This window comes from Talpa occidentalis, unplaced genomic scaffold, assembly GCF_014898055.3.
Source record: "Talpa occidentalis isolate TD23 unplaced genomic scaffold, MPIMG_talOcc4v2.1 talOcc4.7, whole genome shotgun sequence".
Taxonomy (NCBI): Eukaryota; Metazoa; Chordata; class Mammalia; order Eulipotyphla; family Talpidae; genus Talpa; species Talpa occidentalis.
In genome coordinates, this window is record NW_023605083.1 from 85081429 (window position 1) to 85105056 (window position 23628).

General features: G+C 49.8%; 1 protein-coding gene across 3 annotated transcripts in view; it reads left to right on the plus strand.

Moving 5' to 3' along the window:
* The window catches only part of ABR (ABR activator of RhoGEF and GTPase), a 178499-nt gene that overhangs the window by 81861 nt on the left and 73010 nt on the right, over window positions 1–23628 (plus strand). For 2 of the 3 annotated variants that reach the window (XM_054689027.1, XM_037492050.2), the window contains exon 3: window positions 21827–21925. In XM_054689027.1, coding sequence (XP_054545002.1) covers window positions 21827–21925 — 99 coding nt within the window. Of the gene's footprint in view, window positions 1–13640; window positions 14092–21826; window positions 21926–23628 lie in introns of those variants that run through there. The other variant, XM_054689026.1, reaches the window with a different exon arrangement.

Sequence of the window (23628 nt, forward strand, 5' to 3'; positions counted from 1 at the left end):
AAGCACTGCATTGTGAAGCAATCCACAGCCTCTGCAACATGAGTTCGATCCCCGGCTGGCCAGAGAGCAACCCACGTGGCATAGCAGACCTCTCCTGTCTCACCTGCTGCTCTCCTCAGCAGTGTATTTCGTCAGTCTGCCTGTTCTATTCCCCACTCTGTCTCTGGTGAATTCTCTCACCCCCCACATCTCTGGCCTGTACCCCAGTTCTCATATGCATAAATAAATAAATGTTTAAAAAAAATAATATCTAGACCTTGGGAGCCCCAGGATTGATTTTTACATTATTGACTAGAATGCATGCAAAATAGGAATGGGGAACATCTATTCCACTAGGGTCTTCTAGTGGAGAGTCCGTCTGCCTGCCCTCCTGAATTACATCTGTGCCCTTCTGCTGTATCCCTGGCCCCACCTAGTGGACTCTTCAAGTACTGCTGTTTACTTTGGGGTGCGTGGAAGGTGTTGACACACCTCTTCCTGAGTACTTGGCTGTTTCAGTTAAGGAAAAAAAACAAGATTTCTGGTTCTTGGTTCTGATGATTTGATCAAGCAGGTCCCCTAGCTGCCAGGCTTCCTGTTGGAGTATTAGGAACTGAGGATACTTGCACCAAATCAGATAATTATTCTAAATGTTCAGATATCTGACCTCTGAAAGCTGGGCCTTCCACACTCCACCCAAATATGCAGCCAATCTGTACCTGGAATCCCTAGATTTTTTTGTACTAGTCAGGTTCTCCAGAAGAGCAGAACCGTGTGTGTGTGTGTGTGTGTGTGTGTGTGTGAGAGAGAGAGAGAGAGAGAGAGAGAGAGAGAGAGAGAGAGAGAAGAGGGGAGGGAGGGGAGTCCAAGAGGATCTGTAGTCAGCAAGCTGGGCCTCTGGAGAACTGATATCTGAAACCAGCAGGCTCGAGACCCAAGAAGAGCCCATGTCTCAGTCCAAGTCTGAAGGCCAGAAAAGAAAAAGGAAAAAAAGCCCTAGCTCAACAGTCAGTCTTTCTGTGCTAGTTGTGTCTTCAAGTGTGAGGGAGGGCAGTCTGCTTTCCTCAGTCCACTGATTCACATGATAATCTCACCCAGAAATGTCCTCACCGGCACACTCAGAATAATGTTTAACCAAATTTCTGGGCATACTGCGACCCAGTCAAGTTGACAAATTAATATTCACACTTACTCTTCTAAGAGAATGGAAGGACCATGCACTTTGTTTTTATTTTTTTTTTAAGATTTATTTTTATTTATTTATTTATTTTGTTTGTTTGTTTGTTTATACAAGCACTGGGTACAGTCAGAAGCACGGGAGGGTGAGAGAATTCACCAGAGCCAGAGTGGGGAGCAGAGCAGGCAGAAGGACCGAAGCACACTGCTGAGGGGAGCAGCGGGCGGCAGGAGAGGTCTGTGCGCCATGTGGGACCCTCCTCCGGTGGCCGGGGAGCAGCCGGGGATTGAACCGGCGCTGCAGAGGCTGCGGGCAGCTTCGCAACCCAGCGCTCAACTGCTGCGTCACCGGGGAGGCCCAGGACCATGCACTTTGGATAGGTGGGCATTTCCTACTTTAGCTGGGAGATGCTGAGTGAGTGTCATAGCCCCTCTGAGCCTCAGTTTTCTCATCTCTAAATAGAACTGCCTAGAGGGTATTGAAAGGATAGAATGTGATAGCACAGGTGAGGTCTGAAGCATTGGGCCTGGCTAGCTGTGGATGCTTAGTCCTTGGCAACCAGGACCCACAAAACTTTTCTCATCAGTCTTGAGTGGAGTGGAGAGCCAAAAGCATTGCCAGGACCTGGTCTAATGAATATTTGCTATATAATGACTGAATCTGCTTTTGCAACCTGGTTTTTGTGGTGGGATCATTCCTACCAGATGTGATAGCCCTTACGAAGTCAGGTCTCTATGATGTTGGCAAGACGCATATTCCTCACTCCCCAACATGTCCCCTGGAGCTATGCAGCTCACAAAGGTATCAGGATAACACCTGAATGTCACCCTGACAAGGGTCATACTTGTCCCAGACCCATCATTTTCCTCAAACCAGCAGAGCAGAGCACCCTAGCAAGGCCAGAGCCATAGACCACTGGTGGCTCAATTCAACTGAGAGCACCTGGATTCACCTTGGGAAGGAAGGCTGGGGATGCTCCATCTCAGCTGACAAGTGGGGACACAGGTTCTTCTGCCAAGACCATGGAAAGCTGCTCTCCACAAGCCAGACTCTCCTCTGTCTCCCCTCTCAGGAAGTACAGTCAAAAGGCCCCACAAATCAGAGAGAAGATCTGTTCTGTCTCAGCTGGGGTACAGGCCAGAGGTGCGGGGAGTGAGAGGATTCACCAGAGACAGAGTGGGGAACAGAACAGGCAGATTGAATGAAATACACTGCTGAGGGGAGCAGCGAGCGAGTCAGGAGAGGTCTGCTGTGCCATGTGGGTAACTCCCTGGCCAGGGATAGAACTCGTGCTGCAGAGGCTGCGAATTGCTTCATAGTGCTGTGCTTAACCCCTTGTGCCACCAGGGAGGCCCTCAGCTCTATAATTTTTTAGCTGTGTGACCAGAGGGATGCCACTTACCCTCTCTAAACTCCAGTTTGCTCTGTAAAAATACTGAGAATTTCTTCTCTCTCTCTTTCTCTCTCTCTCTCTCTCTCTCTTCTCTCTCTCTCTCTCTCTCTGCACCCCCCGCCACACACAAACACCATTGTAAAGACTGCATGCATGTTGGCATGGATTTCTCAATGTCTAATCCTACTGTCGTACATAGGTTGTCTCACTTAAGACGTGCCGCAACTGTGAGGTAGGCACCGTTATTGTCTTCATTTTACAGTTGAGGAAACTGAGCCTCGGAGAGGTGACATCATTTGCTCAAGAGCAAATGGGGCTCTTGTGGGGCCAGAGATTTATTTAAACTCAGGTCCTTCTGATATTGGAGGCTGTGCCTTTGACCAGGCCCACTTGGATATCACCTCCCTGCTGAAGCTTTTATAGACCATCGCTGAGCCCTTTGCTGTCTGGGAAGTGTCCACAGTGACTCATGGAGCACATCTGCCTCGAGAGAGCAGCACCCCCAGTCCTCATCTCTGTGAACTCTGTCAGTAGTTCTGGAGCACCTAAGGATGCTCCCCTGGTGTCTGTGGCACTGAGCCAAGTGGCCCTAGGATGGCCGGGGAGGAGGAGAGGCCAAATGCAGTCTCATGAAGATGGGATGAATCACTAGCTTCTCTTCTCCTTGGTTCCTTCTGGAGGCTTGGGATTTGGGTTTAAGGATGCAAAACAAGGAGGTTGTTTCTGGATGGCTAGAAAGCCTACTCCACTGCCTTCGGATGGTGTGGGAGACCTGGGGTGGGTGGGTTAGCGATAGCAGTGGTCTCTATCCTCTCAGGCATTTCCAGCTGCCTTTCATATCAAAGATACACTCTCCTCAAGTTGTCAGTCCTCATCGTAGCAGCCTTGCTCTGTGCTCCACCCCTTGTCTGGACCTTCAGAGAAGACTAACAGGCTGCTCCTTAGTGCCTGGTGAGTGCTAGGAGCCCACAGACTACCTTGCCACCTAATTCTTCCAGCCGGTGGGGCAGTCCCCCCATTTTATCGATGAAGAAAGTAAGACTGAGAGGGGTTCCTTCACCTGTCCTAGTTGAGAAGGGGTAAGTAGGAAGCAGGTAGTGGCCTCCTCCAGAGCTGGCCCTCTCTGTCCCTTCTGCCTCACCCCCACCTCCCACCTGGCTGGGATCTGTCTTTCCTCCCAACCACACCTGGCTGACCCGGGCATCCCCGTAGCTCTCACATCCTATCGGATGTCCCTGTCCCTGCTAGGGTGCTAGGGTCACAGTTCAGTGATGTATTTCACATCTGCTGATACTCCCAAAACTACCTTTCATCAGTGAAGGTTTCCTGATTGCCTGCCGGTTCCAGGTGCTTTGGATACGAGGGTGAGCCCATTCTCTGCCCTTGAGGCCCCAGTGCCTTTGCAGGTGGGGCAGGAAGGAAGACTGATCCACATAATTACACCGGCAGGGTTAAATTGCTGCAGAAACAAGTACTGCGACAGCCCCCTGAGAATGTCCATGGTGCGGTGACGTATGCAGCCATACAGAGCTCAGCCGCCAGAGGGCAGAGGCGTCCGGCCAGTCAGCTGACTGGCTCTCACCCTGCAGCCTGTCTTCCATCGCTGTCACTCAGTACTCCCACTCGTTCTGCGTGCCTGCGAGGCCATAAAGTCTTTCTTTAACTCGGACCGTACTCTTGTTGACCTTCCACCTCCAGCATTGTGACCGGTTACTTTATCTGGAGGGCCAGAGAGACCTCCCGCCCCACCCTCCTGCCGGCATGGCAGAAAAAGCAGACACTTCGACAGCACTTACTAAATGCCGGATGCAGTTACAGGATCTGTAAATATTAACTCTTTTCCTCCTCGCCATACAGAATCTTGCATCATAGGCACTGTTTCTTCCCTCTTTTTACAGATGTGGAAATTAAGGTGCAGAGAGGTCCTATAACCCACCTTAAGTCCCACAGCTGGTAAGCGGTGGGCAACCTGTCACCTCCGCTACCTCTCCAGACCATACACCTTACCATCCTTGTTCTAACTCTTCCTGGCAGCCTGGAGAGTTTCATCCCTTCAACTGTAAATGGGGATAAACACCTCCTATCTGGAAGAGCTGTTATAAGGGACATAAACAACCTGTAAACGCCTAGTGGCCATTTTCCCATTTGGCCATTACTTACCCTCCTACCCAGTGGCCCCCTTCAAGCCCTAAGCCCACCTTGGTGGACACCCCCACCACTAGGGTTAATGCCCTGAGGAAGAGTGCTGGGAAATAGGTAGAAATGGTGCTTTATCCTCTTTCCTCAGAGCCTGGTTTCTCGTTCTGGGGGACATCTAGAGCAGGGTTTGTGCTCTGGAAATGGCCAGGTAATTCTTTGGTTTTGTTATTTTGAGATTCCCCCCACCACCATCCTTTGTGTCCCCTGTCCTTTCCCTCTCTCCTCCCCCTTAACCTCAGAGCCCTCAGGATGTTTATTGATGTCCGTATGTGTTTAAGAGTCTACCTTATTGTGTGTCTACTTTCAAATGTCCAGCGTTTGTTTTAATCATTCCGACTTACTATGCTGCATATAATTCTCTCAAATTTCCTCCATTTTGTTGAAAATGGCTGCATTTCATCGTTTTTGGAGCTATCTAATAAAATACTCCATGGTGTGAATGTACCATATCTTCTTGACCCATTTGGCTGTCAGTGGACGTTTAAGCTGCTTCTATGTCTCAGCTATTATAAATGATAGTACTTTTAAAATTGTGGAACATATGGAGTATTTTGCTGATGGTTTCATATTCTGTGGCTAGATTCCCAAGAGTGGGATTGCTGGGTCATGTGGTATTTCCGTTATGAGTTGTTTAAGGTAAATCCAGATTGTTTTCCATATTCCCACCAACAGTGTAATTGGGTTCCTTTTTCTCCACATCCTCTCCAACCCTTGTTTTAGAGGATCTTTTTAAGATGTGCCATTCTTACAGGTGTGAGAGATAATTCTTTGTTGTGGGAGATTATCCTGTACATTGTTGGTTGCTTAGGAGCATCCCTTGCCCCTTCCAGTAGCACAGCCCATATGTATCCAGTCATTACCGAATGTCTTGAGGAGCAAAATCACCCCTGGTTGACAACCACTGGTCTAGAAAGAGGTTGGCAACATGAGTATGTAGAGTGGTGGCTCTACGAGGGGTGAGGGAATGGAGTCCCCTGGGGACCTTTACTAAGTGGGAAAAATAGGTACTCAGAAGACAGTAAGTGAAAACAATCCCAGGAGGCTTACAGGACCTGGTAAAGATCTCCCAGGGAAGGTAAATCAAAGTATTCAGACTGGGTGGATGTTCCTGCAAAACCAGTTATATGATGTGGGCCCCTAGGGCTGAGGCGAAGCCAGCCATCCCACAGCCTAGCGGGCATCTTATTAGGGAGGTGACTGGGGCAGAGGTGGGAGAAAGGAAGGCTGCTTGCTCTACCCCCTTTTATACTCTTTGTATATGTAATATTGTGAAAGGATTACCCAATTAAAATTCTTTTTTTTAAAGATTTATTTATTCATGCAAGAACTGGGGTACAGGCCAGAGATAGAGTGGGGGGTGAGAGGATTCACCAGAGATAGAATGGGGAACAGGTGGATTTACTGAAATACACTGCCTAAGGGAGCAGCGGGTGAGTCAAGAGAGGTCTGCTGTACCATGTGGGTTGCTCTGTAGCTGGGGATCGAACTCGTGCTGCAGTGGCTGCAGACAGCTTCATAGGTTGCGTCTTAACCCCTTGCGCCACCAGGGAGGCCCCAATTAAAATTCTTAAAATTTATCTTGTATTGCCCTGGAGGACAGGATAAGGACAAAGTTACCATGAGATAATATTTGAGTAAATATTAAAAGAATATTTCAAGTATTAGAATTGCCCAGTAGTAGGACAAGCAGTGAGTTTCCTGTTCTTGGAACCCTTCCCTGGAAGGATTCAAGCAGAGGCTGGTAACTGAAGGTAGAGAGGACATTCCTTCATTGGTAGGACTGTGGGTTCCCTTTAACCCTAGGGAGCCCGTATCATATGATCAGTTTCCATAGAAACCTCCACCCAATCTGAACCTTTTATCTTGGGCAATCCCTTGTCTTGCTCTGCAAGTTTTCTGTGGTCATTTCTACTCGCTAAGTGTTTTCTGAGCACTTGCTTTTTATAAAATACTGTTCTGGGTGCTATGGGGAGTAAGAGGTTTCCTCTTACCTTCCCCCACAGGCATATTCCCACAATCATTTTGTTTCTTTTTGTTAAGAAGAAAATAACATGATTTTTTTTTTTTTTTTCTCAAACACCACCCTTTCCCTCCCTCCTTCCTCTTAACCTCAGAGCCCTTAGAGCCACAATTCTTCTATTCAAGGCTATCTCTGCAACAGCCTTGAGATAGATGTACAATGTCTCAAGGGGGAAGTCATGTGACACCCAGTGGAACAATCAAGGAGGGAGTCATGGAGGAGGTAGCCTCAGAGAGTAGGTGGTGTTTTGCCTGGGCATTGACCAGGAAGAACATTCTAGGTAAAGAGGGCCTGGATGTCCCAGAATGTGGGAAAACCTCTGGAAGGTTGAGGAAAAAAATGTTCTGGTGTGACTGAGGCTTTGGGTTCATTGGAAGAGGTACAAGGTGAGACTGTGAGTGGACTGGGCTCCCCACTCTGTACTCCTCATACTCCTCCTCACCACTACCATCAAAGAGGAGGTGTCTTCTGAGGGCTTAACTTATGCCTGACACTACCCTACCTGTACTAGGTCCTTACTACAACCCTAGACTTGCTGTTCTAGTTATCCTTATTTTGAAGATGAGAAAACTGAGGCCCAGGAAGTTAAAATGACTTGTCCAAGGTCACACAACTAGCAAGAAGCAGAGCTAGGGTTCACATCCAGAATCTAGGGGAGTTTTTTGTTTTTCTTTATTTGTTTTATTCTATAAACAGTGTCATTACTGGCTGATAGCCAACATTTGCTTTATGTAATTAAATTCTATACACACTTTTTGGAGTGACTAATGTAACAGAGAGGGAAGACAGAGGAAAGAGAATGATTATATCTAGGAGATGATGAACCTGATTCCATCTGCAACTTTAACTAACTACGCCTGCCCTTGAGTCAGTTCTCATTGGCCACCGGTCTGTGGAGCTCCAGAAAATCTGGAGGTGGGGCTTGAGCTTCTGCCAAGAAAGTTGGGAGGGCCAAGGATAGGCAGAGAGGAGGGTGTGGGGGCTTCAAGCTAAGGATAAGGCCTGGAGGTGAGAATGTGTCCAGTCCTTTGTGGGGAGTGGGAAAGAGGGGATGGCAATGAATGGCAGAAGCTGTTGTCAATAGTTTGATCAGGTTGAATCATCAGAAGTACCCACTGCCATATCTGGACTGACTTGGTGGCTTCCTGCATGGCACAGATTGAGCAATGCTTCAGAAAAAGGAATCTGATGTCAGTGGGAATGGTCATGTCACTACTCCCTGCTTGAAAACCTTCAATGCTTTCCCTTTGTTCTTATGGTAAAATCCAACACTTAGTAATGCTGTCAAGGCCTCGATGACCTGGCCTTGGCCACTTCATTCCTGGCTACTTCACCCCTGCCTATCTCATTTACCAACCCCCAACTAGAATATGAGCACCATGTGAGGCAGTTTGTCAGTTTTGTAACAAAACAGTGGGGCTCTTGGCAAATTCTAATGCCGAAAACTGGGCCTGGCTCATAGTGGGGCTCAGTAAATATCAACTGAATGAATAAATGAACCCAGACTGAACTCATTTCATTATGCCACAGCATGGCTAACCCCTGTTCATTTTAGGTATGCACTTTAATGTTGCCTCTTCCAGAGACCCTCTGTCACCCCATCCCCTTTGCTGTGGCACATGCTATCTTGTGCCTCCAGAACTCACTCTACTTCCCAATCATAGCATTTACCACATTTCTTTTTTTAACTTCTTTTTTTTTTAAAGATTTATTTATTTATGCATACAAGAACTGGGGTACAGGCCAGAGGTGTCAGGGCGGGGGGACAATTCACTAGAGACAGAGTGTGAAACAGAACAGGCAGACTGACTGAAATACACTGCTGAGGGGAGCAGCGGGCAGGTCAGTAGAGGTCTGCTGCACCATGTGGGTAGCTCCCTGGTTGGGGATTGAACTCGTGCTGCAGTGGCTGCAGATCGCTTCATAGGTTGTGTCTTAAACCCTTACGCCACCAGGGAGGCCCCTTTTTAACTTCTTTAATTTTCTTGATTATATCACCAGTAATTCTAACTTTACAGAAATCTATAATAAAGGAAGAGAACTTCTGTTAAGAGTTGGTTGTGTATTTTTCCTTTTTCCATGTGAGATACGTGTATTTTTTTTTTAAATAATTTTCACCTTCTTCCTCTTTTTTTTTTATTTTTTATTTTTTTGCATAGAAGATCTGGGGTATAGGCCAGAGGTGCAGAGGGTGATTCACCAGAGACAGAGTGGGGAGCAGACCAGGCAGATACACTGAAATATACTGATAAGGGGAGCAGCGGGTGAGAGAAGAGAGGTCTGGTGGACCATGTGGGTCAGCTCCCTGGCAGGGGATCAAACTTAGGCCTTAGAGGTGATAGGTCTGAGACTTAATCCCTAGGCCATCAGGGAAACTCCCTTATATATCTTTTTAAGTGGGATCACACACTGGTACTGTTACACAGTTTGCTTTTGTTATCTTACCTAGAAAGTCTTAGACATCTAGCATGTCAGTAATTAAACACCTACTTCATTCTCCTTCATGACTTCATGCAGTGTTTCATTTTATGAATGTACTGTATTCATTTAACCAATCCTCTTCTTAAGAAGTTTGGGCTGTTTCCAGCCTTTCAGTGTTGTAAACATCACTGCAGGGGGCATCTTTGTACATTGATATTTATGTTCTTGTAGAAATATTTCTACATAAGAGTCCCTTAAAGTGAAGTTGCTAGGTCAGAGGTTTTGAACATGTAAAATCACAATAGATATTTCCATGGGCCTCACCCCTGTCATCCTGGGGTGGCTCACTATGTCTGTCCCTGAGATGGTCAGCTGCATGGAGGGAGACAGAGTGCCCTGTTTGTGGCCACGTTCTGGATGCTGGCGCAGTGCCTGTCCTCAACAGGCACTGATTCCCCTTGACTGAGTGGGGAGGGGAGTGAAGGGCTGTCGAATGAATGTGAGGAAAGCCCAGTGGGTTGAGGGGGTGACCCATCACTGACTTTGAGAATGTGGGTTTGGTGAATGTCAGGGATCTTAATGCACACCCCTTGCTTTTAGAGGCATCTGTGTGCCCACACCCTCTTTCCATGGTGTCCTTCTAGCCCATTTCTCCAAGTCCATCACCTGTCCCTTCCCTCTTCTGTCCTCCAGCTGTGCGCTCAGTGTTCCTTACAAGCCTCTCTTCTCTGCCTGGGAAGCCTTTCTTTCCCTTTCTTTCCCTTTCTTTCCAGTATGCCATTCAAGCTTTTCCTCTGAGGCAGGGTGCGCCTTTGTCCTGTGTCCTCACTGTGCTGACCAGGGAGTGCACTGCCTCGTTCACTCATGTGTCCTCCCTGTAGGCTGAGAGCACTCTAATGCAAGGGCTCCATCTCCCAGATTTGTGTGATTGTGATCCCAGGCTTCCTCTGGGTGTGAATGAACAGAGGAATGAACAGATAAGGGGACAGGTAAGATCAGGAGTCAAAATGCAACATTGTTGTGGTGGTGTAGGTATGAGATGCTGAAAATCTTGGTAGTGGGGTGGCTTTGGAAAAGAAAAAGAAGGAAGAGCCAAAGGGACTTGGTAAAGGGGATGTGGGGCCTGAGGTAAGAAGGGTCACAAGATGGTGGCTCTGCCAACAGAAGTGGTGAAGCCAGAAGAGGAAGCCGGGTTTTGGGCGGGGGAGGGCCACTTGGTCTGGAGTTGAGGAGCTGTGGCTGGGAATTCCAAGTGAGAACATCCAACAGCGCAGCTTGGAACTGAACGAGATGCTGGAGGAGCAGCTAGTGATGGGCTGCCTTGGTCTAGGATGAGAAGGGTAGAGAGCAGAGGGTTGAGGCTGGTCCTGGGTATAGCGGTGGGTGGTGTGACTCCACATTTATAAGAAGCAGGAGAAAGACAGTCCAACCTAAATCAGAGTGGCAAGAAACAGTACCTGCATGGCCATGGGAGCCAAGGGATCTGAAAGTCCAGCCTGCAGAGAAGCAGAAGAGTCAAAGAGGTAGGCTCTGACTTTGGAATAATGCAGCTTGGGAGCCTTTGAAGTGAGCTTCTCTGGGGAGGGAGGATCAGGAGCCAGGCTGAACCAGGCAGAGTATGGGGGCGCTGGGAGGAAGCTCTCGAGTCCAGGGCTGGCTCAGGGCATTGTAGGGGGAAGGGAGGGAGCACTGTGGGACTTGTGAGTCACTTCCCCTCCAGGGGAGGACTGAAGGCCTCTCAGTGGAGTCTGAGTGCCCAATGGAGATGGAAGGGCATTCTGGTTACTCACTGGAATTTCCAGCCGACTGGGGTGGGGTGGGTGGGGTAGAGATGTCTTGGATGTTCAGGGAGCAGCTTCTGAGATGTTTTTAAGGTTTGGGGGAAGAAATGACACCTCATGCCTCCTTGGGTGGGGGAACGGACACAGAAGGCGCCCTTGGGATTTTACACCCTACAACGAAGTCACCTGCTTGTCTGAATGGTAGGAGCAGCCCATGCCATGCGCTTGGCACCTGCAGGGCAGGAGACAGAAACTGTGGCACAGAGCCCTTGGCCGGCATACTTGTGCCCTAGGGAGTGCCAGGCTTGGTTGTTCCCAAACCTTGCCTGCCCAAACCAAATGAGGAATTGTGGCTGAAAGGGCCCTTCAGATGTGCCCAGCTATTTATAACCCAAGCAGGGCAATTACAGGGGAAAACCAGGGAATGAGGGAGAAGGCAGGGTACAGAGTGGAGTGTACTTCTGTGGAACCCTGTGGGCCAAGCTCTTACCAGGGCCTGTCAGTCCTGAAGCTCAGAGAGGGCCCAGAGAGGGCCCAGAGAGCCTACCCCAAAATGCTGGGTCTACATCTTAGCTTTGGTGATAGGCCAGTGACAAGGACAGGTTCTCTGCTCTAACCAAATGGGCCCTCAACCAGAGCTCAGAGATTCCAGACACTGGGGGGGGGGGGGGGGGAGGGGTTTCAGATAAGAAGCCATGTGCATTCTTCTCCTTCTCCTTCCTCTCTCCTTCTTAACCCTCCTCTCAGCTTGACCTCAGCAGGGGTGCCTGGTGGAGAAGAGAGGCAGTGATACCAGGGGGACTCAAGATGGTGCATGGTTGATCCTCCTTTGGAACTCGTTTCCCAGAGAGTTCCCTGTGGATATACAGTTGCCCCCAATGGGACGTGACATGTGTGGCAGGATGCTGGTGGCAGACACAGCTCAGACACCACATCACTAAGACCCATACTCGCTAGTCCTGGCCACGGCATACTGGGAGAGAGAATTGAGAGCTGGAAGCATGAATTAGATTTTGAGGGAGTCCTGGCTAGAGACAAGGTTGAGGAGACAAGGTTGAAAAGGGCTTAAGTGGGCTGGAGCTTCAGGGCCTACCACCCAGCATCCTGTTTTTACTTGATCTACCGGGTTGCTGGCTTCAATTATACAAGTCTGCAAAGTTCAGTGGTGAGTTGGTAGTGTGTGAAGCTGAATTTGATTCCAAGATGCCAGGTCCAGTGAAGAGATGGGACAGATGAGATATTGAGGGACACCCCCACTCACCCATCCGTCCTTCCCCACAATTCTTCACCTTCCTTCAAAGAAACTACCAGTTATAAGAAAAAAGGTGGCAACCAGTCTCTCAGCCACATTCAGTTCACAGTTGTATTTCATATAGATTGCACTGGCTTGGGTATTTTAATGAAATTTATTTACCATTTTAAAATGGAGAGATTTCACCTAAGAATGCAGATTTGTATTTTCTCTTGAATAATCTGAGATGGGATAACCTTGAACCTGCATTGCTCCTGACTGCCAGCCAGAGCTGAGTGGCTGTTTCTTCAGTTCACCCAGTCCCTACCTGGCTCACTTCGCTGACCCATCTTACCTGCACCCTCATGAGTGCTGGAGTTTGCCAACTTTGCCCTGGGCCTTGTGCTGTGAAAGAGCTTTTCTTTAGTGCTGCCTCTAAACTTCTCCCCTATAAGAATAGGCCTATGTACCTGTCCCAGTCAGGGCCAGGGAACCAGAATGGGCATTTCACCCTCTGGATGGATTTAGCTTCTGGAGCTTTGAAGAAGCCAAGGGGTGCTCCCTGCCCTGGGTGATGTGTGCTCTCCCCTAGTGGGGCTGACCGTTTGTGTATATCCCTCCTTGCTAAGGGGAAAGACCCCAAGGACTTGATAGTGTTAGCTTCCGCAGCACGCACGTGTGAGTAGATGTGACAACACGGCCTCTGCCTGCCGAGCCCCCCGCTGCAGACCCTGACTGGCACTTGTGCTTCTGTTGTGAGGCCGGTCAGGCTCCTGTGCTCTGAGCACTGTGTCCTCAACCTTGTAGGCGGTGAAAACTGTGGTTTCTCACCTAGCTTTGGCCTCCCCTCCGCCAAGGTGTCAAGAGCCTGAAGCAGAGGTGAGAAGAGGACTGAGGCTTTTGGGGACTCCCGAGGCGACTCTGACCCGGTCCCTAAGAGGCTGTGCTGGCAGCTGCTCCTCCGCTCCGCCCCCTGCCTGCTCGGGGCTCTGGTGAGGGGCTGTAAATAAAGCCTGTCTCTCGCTAGCAGACCTCCCCCTGCGCCCGGCCCGTCTGCGGCCTCGTGGCCCCTCCTCCGCGCTCCAGAAGCCTCCTCTAGCTGGCTGGCCGGGTGACCACGGAAAGGAACGGCTCCACCTCACAAGTCAAGTCGTGCATTTCCTGTGTATTAATAGCAAACGTGAACCTCGGAGTCCAGAAAGGGCGGGATTTGTGGGGCCGGCGGCGGCGGCGGGGCGCCTGGACCGAGCTCGGGGAGCGGCGACGGAGGGCGCGCGGGCCCCGCCTGCACCCGGGCCGGCGCGCACAGCAGGAAGGGCCGCGGCGGGCGCGCTGGGGCGCCTCCTCCTGCTCCGCCGGCGCGCGCTCTCCCCGTGACGGCTCCGAATCGCGGCGGCCGCGGCGGAGGAGCTCCCCGCCGAGAGGCAGCCGAGGCCGGCGGGGCTGCGCTGGAAGACCCGCTTCCCCTTTCTCGGGGTGGGGACGCGCGCGAGGCGGGCCCGCAGCCCCGGCGCTCTGGAGGGCTGGAAGCGGCAGCAGGAAAAGGTTCATAATGGAGCCTTTCATCGGGAGCCCGTGGCCAGGTGCCAGGACTGACTCCAGGGAGGCCAGCATGCTGGTGTAGGCCTGCCCTGCACGCTCTTCCCTCCCGGCCGGCCTCCTCCCGGGCGGCGGCGGCAGGAGTGCTGCCGCCGCTGCCGCTGCTGCTGCTGCGCGGACCCTGCTTCCTGTTTGCCCGCCGCGGCGCCGCCTGCCATGGAAGAGGAAGAGGAGGCAATAGGCTTTTTGGACAAGGTTCTGGAGGATGAAGATGTGTTTCTCCTGGAGGAGTGCGAGTTGGGAACCCCGACCAGCCCCGGCTCAGGGTCCCCCTTCTTGATGACTGTGAAGGTGGGAATGTGACACGCCCTTGATGCTTTTCGGGGGAGGGGGCAGGGCTAGCAGCTCTCTGCCGAAGCTGTGTGCGGACAGAAATGGCTGATGTGAGCATCAACTTCATGGCTGAGTGGAAGCACCGCGCTCGGGCTGAGAGGGGCTGGCGCATGCCTGCGAGGGGATTCAAGGGGCTGCGCACCGGAGCAGCTGTTCCTGGGGGAGAGGTGCAGGGCTTGCCTCCTCCCCCTGGACCAGTTGTCCTCAGGGGGAGTGGCTGCTGGCCTTCCCCAGGCCAGCTGTGCTGGGGACTTTCTCTGGCAGTGACGTGAGTCACCGGTGGGCAGCGCTGGCTCAGTGGTGTGAGCCTGCTGCCCCAGAGGAGCTGGCTGACCTGAAACCAAGAGGCAATAATTCATTGTTTCCATGGCAACTGTAGGATAAGTGCACTCATGAAGTTCATGCCAAGGGGCCACCCTCTTCTAGCATGGAGAGCGAGGACTTGATGAATCTGGGCTAGGACAGGAAAGCATTTAGAGTGCTGGGCAACCAGAGTTTGCCAGGCTCCCTTGAAGGGGAAGAATTGGATCAGCTGAAGAGAGGGTGGTAACAGCTGACTTGGAGGCAGGAGCCAGGTGGGAGGTGCTTGTCAAGGTGGGCACTGGCAGGAAGCATCTGCTGGACCCCAGCACACTCACTCTGGAACTGTGGCCATTGTTTGCAGCAATGCCCCTTCCGGTCATAGAAGTTACCTCGAAGATAGAGCAGGCTGGAGTATTTGCATCAATTCCCTTGCTGTGTCTTTACCCTCTCCCCCCAGGGGCAGGACTCCCCTTTGAAACCACGAGGCACTGCCTGAGTCTGGCAAGGGCCCACCACAGGGATCCCCTTCTTTCACCTGGGCCCACTTCTAAGAGCTCTGACCTCAGCCTTTTGCTATCTTTCCTGTGACTAGAAGGAAGGACCAGTGAGAACAGACAGCAGGGAGGCTGCAGATTGCAAGCCAGGCTTCCTAACAGAGATGGCCCATTGGTGTGCCTCCCTGGGCCTGTCTCCCCAGGCAACACTGCCCCAGAACACCGCTGTGGGCAGGAGGATGCCACTAAACCTTCCTGGGCCTCTTTGTCCCCTGTGAAGGTGGGGATCACAACCCTGCCCCACCCACACTAAGTGTGGTTCTGAAGAGGAGCTGATGGAAGTAAAAATAGACTGCATACCCATGTAGATGGCTGGTGTATTGAGTCTGGGTGGAGCAGTAGCTGTGGGCCTGGGTGTGGAGCTGAGAGGAGGTTTAATGGGAGGCTGGCAGTGGCTAGAGCCCCACCCCTGGTTCTCTCTTATGGTGTAGCCTGCAGTACTGGGGCTTTATATCTCATTGGGCCTGTGACGGCCTCTGCCCTTAGGGTTTCACCAGTCTCCCATCACAAACAGGATGGGGAAGTCTGGTTTGAATCAAAAGCGCGGCTGGGAACTTACTAGTGTGTGGATGGGAGGTATATGGGGTTCCTAGCAGATCTTCTCTGAGAAACCCTCTCCAGCACAGATGGGGTCCTGTTCATGTGCTGCCTTATGGGTTCACTGTTACTCTGGACCCTCGTCTTAGCTCATACTTCATTCTGTTTAGATTCAGAACTCTAAGACACCCTCAAGGACAAGGGCCATGTTGTATTCATTGCTGAGTGCTGCATAGTGCTTGGTGCATGGCTCCGGCCCTGTGAATTTGGGACTGAGTGAGGCTCCTTGGGATGCACTAAGGCTGTACTGTGTCCCTGACCTTATTCCATCTCAGAGGTGTTCTATGAAGGCAGCACATGGACCCTAGAAAGCCTGGAAACACATCACACCTAAAAAACCCTCCTCCTTCCTCATGAGTGCCCAGTGGCCTTCCCCTCTACCTTGCTGCCTCGATAATCCTAAGATTTGTCTCCAACATGGGGGATGGGAGCCTTTCCTGAGTGTTAGGGAATTCCAGGTCCCTTGTGTTGGCCTGAATACCTCTAAGATGCCCCCTAGAGAGGGCAGGCTTAATCATCTCTTTAGAGAAAAAGAAGCTAGGCGATTGCAGAGAGGTAGGAAGAAAATTAATTGAGTCATTCAACAGATACTGTCAGGTTGTGTCCTATTTGAAACACTCTGCCTGGAACTGAGGAGGAGATAAGGTGAATAAGGCGTGGTCCTATTTCACAGAGCTCACAGTTCAGAGCAAGGGGCAGGTACACAGATAATAGGAATATAAAGAGAAAGACGTCAGGGCCACGGGAGGGTTCTGATGAAGGAGTGCCAAATTCAGAGGAAGGGAGATCACTTCTAGTTGAATCAGGGCTGGACTGGGTGCTCGCGTGTGGTCAGGCTCATTTCTGGAAGGTGTGCCCCTGTCCGGGGCTGCGGACCATCTTTGCACACTCCAGTATGCTGGACTTTTCTTGGCAGTTGGTAGGAATCCAAGGCAGTTCTCTGTGCTATTACTTTACATCAGGAGTACTTACCTTAAACAGCAGTTGTATTCCTGAGCATGTGCCCAAATGCAGGTTCCATAAATCAATCTTGTTTTCAGGGTAATTTCCAAAATGCTTCATCTTCCTGAAAGACAGATGTAAAGATGTCTAGAGCTAGAGCTTGCTACGGCCTTCAGTCCAGACTTCCCTTTGAGGAGTTAATGATCTGTAAACTAATAATAATGCAAATACTTATATACAACACTTTGCAGACTGGGGGGTGATGGTGCTACTTCCCAAAAATCTTTCTTGCTATTCTATTTTAAGATACATAGGACTGATAGGGGCCTTGCTATATAAAAGCTGCTATTTAAAGGAACTCATTTATCAGGAATAAAAATACTTTTGTAATGCAGATTAACCCTTCTGGTGTTACTCTGTGCCAGTTTTTTAATGGGTTGTCTGAATCGCCTATGTTTTTTGTTTTACCTGACCAGGTCTTTTCTCCCATGTGCAGTGGCAACCATGTCCTTGTCCCCCACGTGGGTGTTTTCTGAAATGTGGGCCACATATATGATTACTTGAGACATGGTTTAAGGTGGCACCGGGATATATTTTTTAAACTTTATAATTAGGTATATATTTTAATGTATATTAGAAAAACATGACTTGCATATCTTTCCTGGGATTTCAAATATAATGCTTGGGCTAAGACTGTGCTTTTAAAAACTAAGTTGTAAAGATTAGTCCCAAGTAAATATTAGTGCAGGTGGTATGAGTATCACAAAACTGCAAAGGTGGGATATGAATAGCAACTGAAGTTTGCAAATACTGCTGGGCCCTGTGGGGTCTGTTTAAAGCTTCAGACAGTAGGGAACCTGGAGTACAGGATACGCAGGCTATATCAGGAGGGTGGGGCAGCTAGAATTTGCGCTTTGTCCTCTAGCAATTGCCATTCTCCTCTCTGCTCTATGTACTGCTGAGGAGGAAATAGCCAAGAGACCATCCCTGTGCCTAGTCCTAGGGAGGGAAGAAAATGGCTGGATGTCCCTGCATTGTCTTAGCTCGGAGAGGAGCTATCCATCCTGAGGTCAATGCATGGCATGGGTGTAACCCCTAAACCTTGTGGATCTGCTCCGAGCAGATCCTACTGGGTGTTCCTTCAAGCTGGTGTGGTCCATGGGCTGCCTTCTGCTGTCTGCAGCCTCTTAGCTAAGGCTTTGAATTGCAGCTAGTCCTGCCTCATTCTTGTCTTGGAGATCAGAACTCCTGGGGAGCTTGTCTCTTGGCTTGGCCTAGAACCAAACCTTTGGAGTCTTTATTTAGCCTCTAAACTCTGTAGGGGATCAGGCCAGAACTGGCTAAGCCTTGCTTACAGATTGTGTCCCTATCAGAATGACTTGACCTCTTGGAGTTGGGGTCCCCAGGCTGACAGACTGTCAGCCTAGTAGATTGTATAAAACACTGAAGATGAATGAGCCCCTGCAGCTTCATTTCATAAGCTCCACTTGGGGAGGAAGTGGGGACAATGTTACTCAGAAAGCAGCTTTCCTGTGTTGGGGGACAAGCAAGCTGCAAAGCTGCGGGGGGGGGGGGGGGTGGCCCTGAACTCTCTAGAGAACTTACCCCAGGGATTCTGGGCATGTGGGCACCTGTGGAGTGCTCATTGGGAGCAGAGACTGTCCCACTCAACTTTGTCTCACCAGTGCTGGGAGAACATTGCGGAATGAATGAATGTCAAACCCTGATATTTTATAAGACAAGAATAATCCACATGAATTGGAGAAACAATTGTGAATTTCCAGATAATTCTAAAGCAGGAACATGTGGGGTCTGAGGAAAGAAAAAATGAATGGAAGAGGTTTTTGGTGTTACCTGAGTAACAGGCCTCCTGTTGGTGAGATTTGCAGAATTTTTTTCACGTCCTTAAGCTCTCCGTCACTTCCATGCCAGCCAGCACTTCATAATGAATGTGGCACAGAGTGGGGACTCTTGACTGTGGCTTTTTGGAGAGCTCTTTCAAGTTTGGACTCTGCAGTAGGAAGTCTCTTGAAGAGAGCATCTTGCTGAAATGGACTGTCAAAGGGGCTGACAACAAGGTCCATGCTTATACCAGGATGGGTAAAGGCTGGGCAGGCTGTGAACCACCAGCTCTTTGCCCAGTCCTGGTCCAGCCACCTCTACAATTCAGCTCACGGTATGCCCTGAGTGACTTCCTTTAGAGAGTGTTTCCAGACCCTCAGGCAAATCTTTGGTTGGCAAGGAACAGGAGGGGAATGGAGCACAGTTGGGGGTGGGGTGCTAGCCCCTAACAAGGAGGGCCAGTTCCCATTTTGTCCAGCTTGGGACGCAGCTGCGTTTATGCAGCGTTTAGGGAGGTGACCATGGATCTGACCTTGAGGAGCTGGGGCTGGCGCCCTGCTCCAGCTCTGACCTTGTTACTAGGAGAGTGTGCCCCCTACCTGTCTGCAAGGCCACCACTCCAGGCAGCTATACTCTCTGCCTTGGGAGAATAATGAAAATACCTTCCAGATTCCAGTGACTTAATCCATGAAAAGCACTTAGAACTGTGCTTTCAAGTACTTGAAGCCATCAATAAATAACCATTGTTCTTCCCTAAAGTTTGGCGTCCATACTGGTTTTCTAATGCTGCTGAAAGAAATTGCCACACATTTAGTGGCTCAAAGCAACACACATTTATTCTCTTACGAGTCTAAAGGGGTTAGCAGGGCTACATTCCTTTTGGGAGCTCAAGAGGAGAGAACCTACTTCCTTTCCTTTCCAGCTTCTAGAGGCTTCCTGTATTCCTTGGCTTATGGCTTCTTCCTCTGTCTTCAAAGCTACCAGTGTAGCATCTCATGCTTCTTATACAAGCACTGGGTACAGTCAGAAGCCTACACTGCTGAGGTCTGCGCGCCATGTGGGACAGCAGCTGGGGATCGAACTTTGTCACAGCTGCGCCACAGGGGAGGCCCTACCAGTGTAGCATCTTAAGGTCAGTCACAGCGCCCCCGCTGGGGTCACATGAACTTGTCTCTGATTCTGACTCTGTTACCTCCCTCTCATAAGGACCTTTGTGATTACATAGGGTCCACTTGGATAATCCAGGAGCATCTCCCCCTCTAAAAATCCTTAATTTAGCCACAGCAGGAAGTCTCTTTTACCATATAAGGCAATAGTCACAGGTTTGGGGGTAGAATGTGTATGTCTTTAGCAGAACATTTTCTTCTACCATAGGGTCAGATAGCATTTCAGACTCTAGCACAGATCTATTAAATGGGTAGCTGATGGAAGGCCAAGGATTACTCTCTCACCTGGGAAAAGGATGGAAACACCTGGGAATCATGCCACGGGGTGGGGGTGGGGGGCTAGAGGGGGGAGCAGCTCTTTCAGGATTTAGGATTCTGATGGCTGCATACACCCTTCTATCCTGTGTTAAGGTTGTGCATTTGAGGCCCAGAAAGGGATCTGTTTGAGATTCCAGGTAATCCAGCGATGCTTGGAAAAGGAACACAAGCCCAAAGAAATCATCAGAGCAGTGGGCGGGCATGAAGCTTGGTGTTCAAGGACTCTGCTCTGAGCTTTCTTAGCTGTGTGATCCTGAGCTAGTTAGTCTCTTCCCTCTTTTAAGCCTGGTTTGTTGTTTCCAATTGTAGGATGAAAAAAATAGAGTAGCCTCTATGAGGGATTTGAGGGCTAAATGGGGAGAGTAGAAAGGACTTGAGGCAAGGCTAATGAATGCTAGGTGCCCCTTTCTAGGGGTATCACATGGTGCTGGGCTTCAGGAGTGTGCAGGGGAATGTGTTGCAGGTGCTTCAGCCCTTGGAAATCTGTAACAGGTAACAAGGTGCTGCAGACTCCCAGGTTGTAGGAGTTGACGCCGCAGGCCAGAGACCAGCTGTGCCATCAAGCAAGCTGGCATTTAGACAAGAAGAGCTGGGGTGGGAGAAGACATTTTAGGCAACAGGAGTAGCAAAAACTGAAATTCAAAAGCTAGAACACTCCTGGCATTTGAGAAGACAAAGAGCTCTGGAAGGGTAGGGAGAGGCCCCAGGTGCCACTGAAGGTGTCCAAGTAAAGAATAACCTGGATCCCATATCATAGTGTATAGTCATATATTTACTTGTTTTTTTATAATACAGCTGTTTCTCCACTAGATTATAAGCCACATGAGAACGAGATCTAATGTATGCTCGTTTCCCCTTTCAGTAAATATTTGTTGAATGAATAAATAAGTGGATAAATAACCTAATTGAATCCCCACATAATCACATTTTTTCAGGGTTGATATTAAGGCCTTAACAAGCATGAGGTGTAAGTGGCGTTCTCAACAGGTTGACCTGGCTCTGCTGTGTGGATGGGAGGGAAAGGTCAGTGAGAAGAATCCTGACAGCGGCGTGGGATGCTGTGGACCTGGAGCACAGTGGAGGGGAGGGCGGGACACAAGGGAAGTCCTTGTAGGAGATCAGCAAGAGTGCTTTGAAGGGCTTGGGAACTAAATGTGGCAGGGTGGTGGGAGAGGGAAGGGAAAAGGGAGGAGGCTAGGAATGGCCCTTGGTGATCCTGGATGGCAGGAAAAAATGTTTTCCTTTCACACACTTTCTCTATCCCAGGCACTGTGCTAGTAAATGGGCATTTAAGGCTGCATGGGGCATGATCTTCACAGAGGAACAGGAAGGAGCTCTGGAGTTGAGAGGAGGCCTGTAGGTCTGTTGACACTGCAGCTTATACAGTGAGGCAGTCAGGAAATGCTTTGGTGTTCACGGCCCCATGACCAACACCTCTTGTGGGACTGAACCTCAGGGACAAAAAGATAAGTCAGAGGTGTAGCTAGAAGGCCACAGCTGGGACTCCAGTGGCCAATTCCAACCACTCTCTGTATAAAGGAAGCTTGTACATCACTTCCTCTTGGTGCCCCCTCTGAGCCCTGTGTGTTCTCCGATGGACCATGCTCTGCCACTGCCATAATTCTGTATCCTCCCCACCACATGAGGTCAGGCCCTTTGTTATCGTGCTGAATTTTATAAGGTTAAATATGTTGGTGGATGGGTGGATAGATGCATGGATGGATGAATATCAAGTAAGGAAACATGGAAAACAGGATGGGAGGGAAACAAAACTAGAGATTAGTAGTAGGAAGATGGATGATTATTTTTCCTTTTACATTTATGTATTTCCCAAGTTTATCTGGCTTTTATCCCCCATGAAAGTGTTAAAGAAGAGGAAAAAACAAAAAAACAAAAAAACAAGAAAACGGGCCACTTGAGATTTGGGCTTCATTCCTCATCATTTGTGGCTTTGGGTTTGCTTTTGTACAGGTGGAAGCAGGGAAAGGCCTGGAGATGAGGAAGCTGGTGCTCTCGGGGTTCCTGGCCAGCGAAGAGATCTACATTAACCAGCTGGAAGCCCTGTTGCTGGTGAGTATATGTCCCGGGCCCTTCTGGACCCCCTGCAGGGCAGTGCCTCCTAAAACAGCTTTTGGAGTTGGGAAGGAAAGGGACCTGGATAAGCCCTTCCCTGTGGGCAGAGTCTCCTGGAACTGTTCTGCTCACAGCTTGGCATCGGGTAGCCACGGTCAATGCCAGAAAGGGCCTCTGCCCCTCCACCTGACTCTCCTTTGTCTGCCCTAGGAAAAGCAGGAGAAGCAGCACAGGCAGGTTGGGGATGGCAAACGCCCATTACCCATGACTATGGCACAGGCATTACTAGTCAGTCACAGCACTGGGGTGTGGAGGTGGCTAGCCACTGCCTCCACACTGTGCCCTCGGCAATCACTACCAGGCAATCAAACTGAGGACTCTTTGTCATTGCTGGTCCCAGTTCTTCCTCCTCCCTGCGAAAAGTGAACTTCCAAAGGTCTGAGGTTCTGTGTCGGGAAACATGAGGTGGAGGGCTGTGTTTTGTGTTTTTGTTTTTTGTTATGAGAAGGGCTTTGTTCTGAGGTGTTGGACCAACCCCAGCCTTCTGTGAAGGTGCCTCAGTTTCCTCTCTAAGATGGAGGTGCTGTTGTGAGCATCGGTCTAGGAAGAGAATGCTCAAAGGTTTCTGAAATGTAAAAGTTCAACACAGATGTAAGATGTTTTGCCTTTGAGGAAAGTGCTTATTAGATGTGTCTAGATATTATGCAGAGTGATTGTGGCATATAAAGTTCTCTCCCTGGGTGTTTTGTAGTCTGAGACATAAGTTAATGTCAGAAAAAAGAGGAATCAGAAATGTCGATCAATAGAAACTCATTCTAACAAAAATTCTAAGGTCCACATTCGGGTGCCTGTGGTGAGAGCTATTGTCACTCAGTGTCCCAGGGGACCTGGCATTTATCACTCAAGGAATAATTATCAAAATGCAACACACTTTGCAACGCACTGTTTTGGTGGTAGATCTTCCCAGGGGTGAATTCGTCAGTACGTGCAATGTTTTTCAAGTGAGGACAGCATGGCAGATAGATAGGACTCCAGTCTGGGATCAGAACTACAGCACAACTCAACTCTGCCACTAATAGTAGACTTACTATTTTGCAAACTGTGTGTATTGACCATCAATGAATTGTGAAATCAGCATAGTGGGTCGAACCATTATTAAACAGGCAAGAAAAAAAAATGTAAGAATCAGTACTGTTTCATGAAAAGTCTTGGTGTAAGGGCAGGACAGGACACTGAGCATGTTCGCCACGATCCAGCAGACCAGGTAAAGGAGGAGTCAGAGTCCTCAGTGGTTTTGCAGGTTTTTACTGGGATTCACCCAGTACACAGCAGACAAGGGTGCTGGGGGGCCGGGAGGCTGGCAGTCCTCTCAGCCCCCGGCAAATCTTCACTCTATCTGGGCTCTCTGGCATTCTCTCTGCTTCTCTTCTTCTTTCGGCTTCCATTCGTTCTTGGCTTCTCTTTCGGCTTCTGCTGGCATCCCCATGACGCCGCCCTTAAAAGCCCAGTCTCAGCCCAGGTGAATCCCATCTACCTATGCCCACACCCTACTCCAGGTGCCCGCCATCAGGCATGCATTCAGGACCATGCATTCAGGATCATCTATCCTGATGGCTGGAGAGCAGAAAAGCCTGACATTTTTCCTTACCCTACACTTGGCGCAGTGGGGGGGCGGGGGCGGGGGGGGGGGGGGGGGGGGG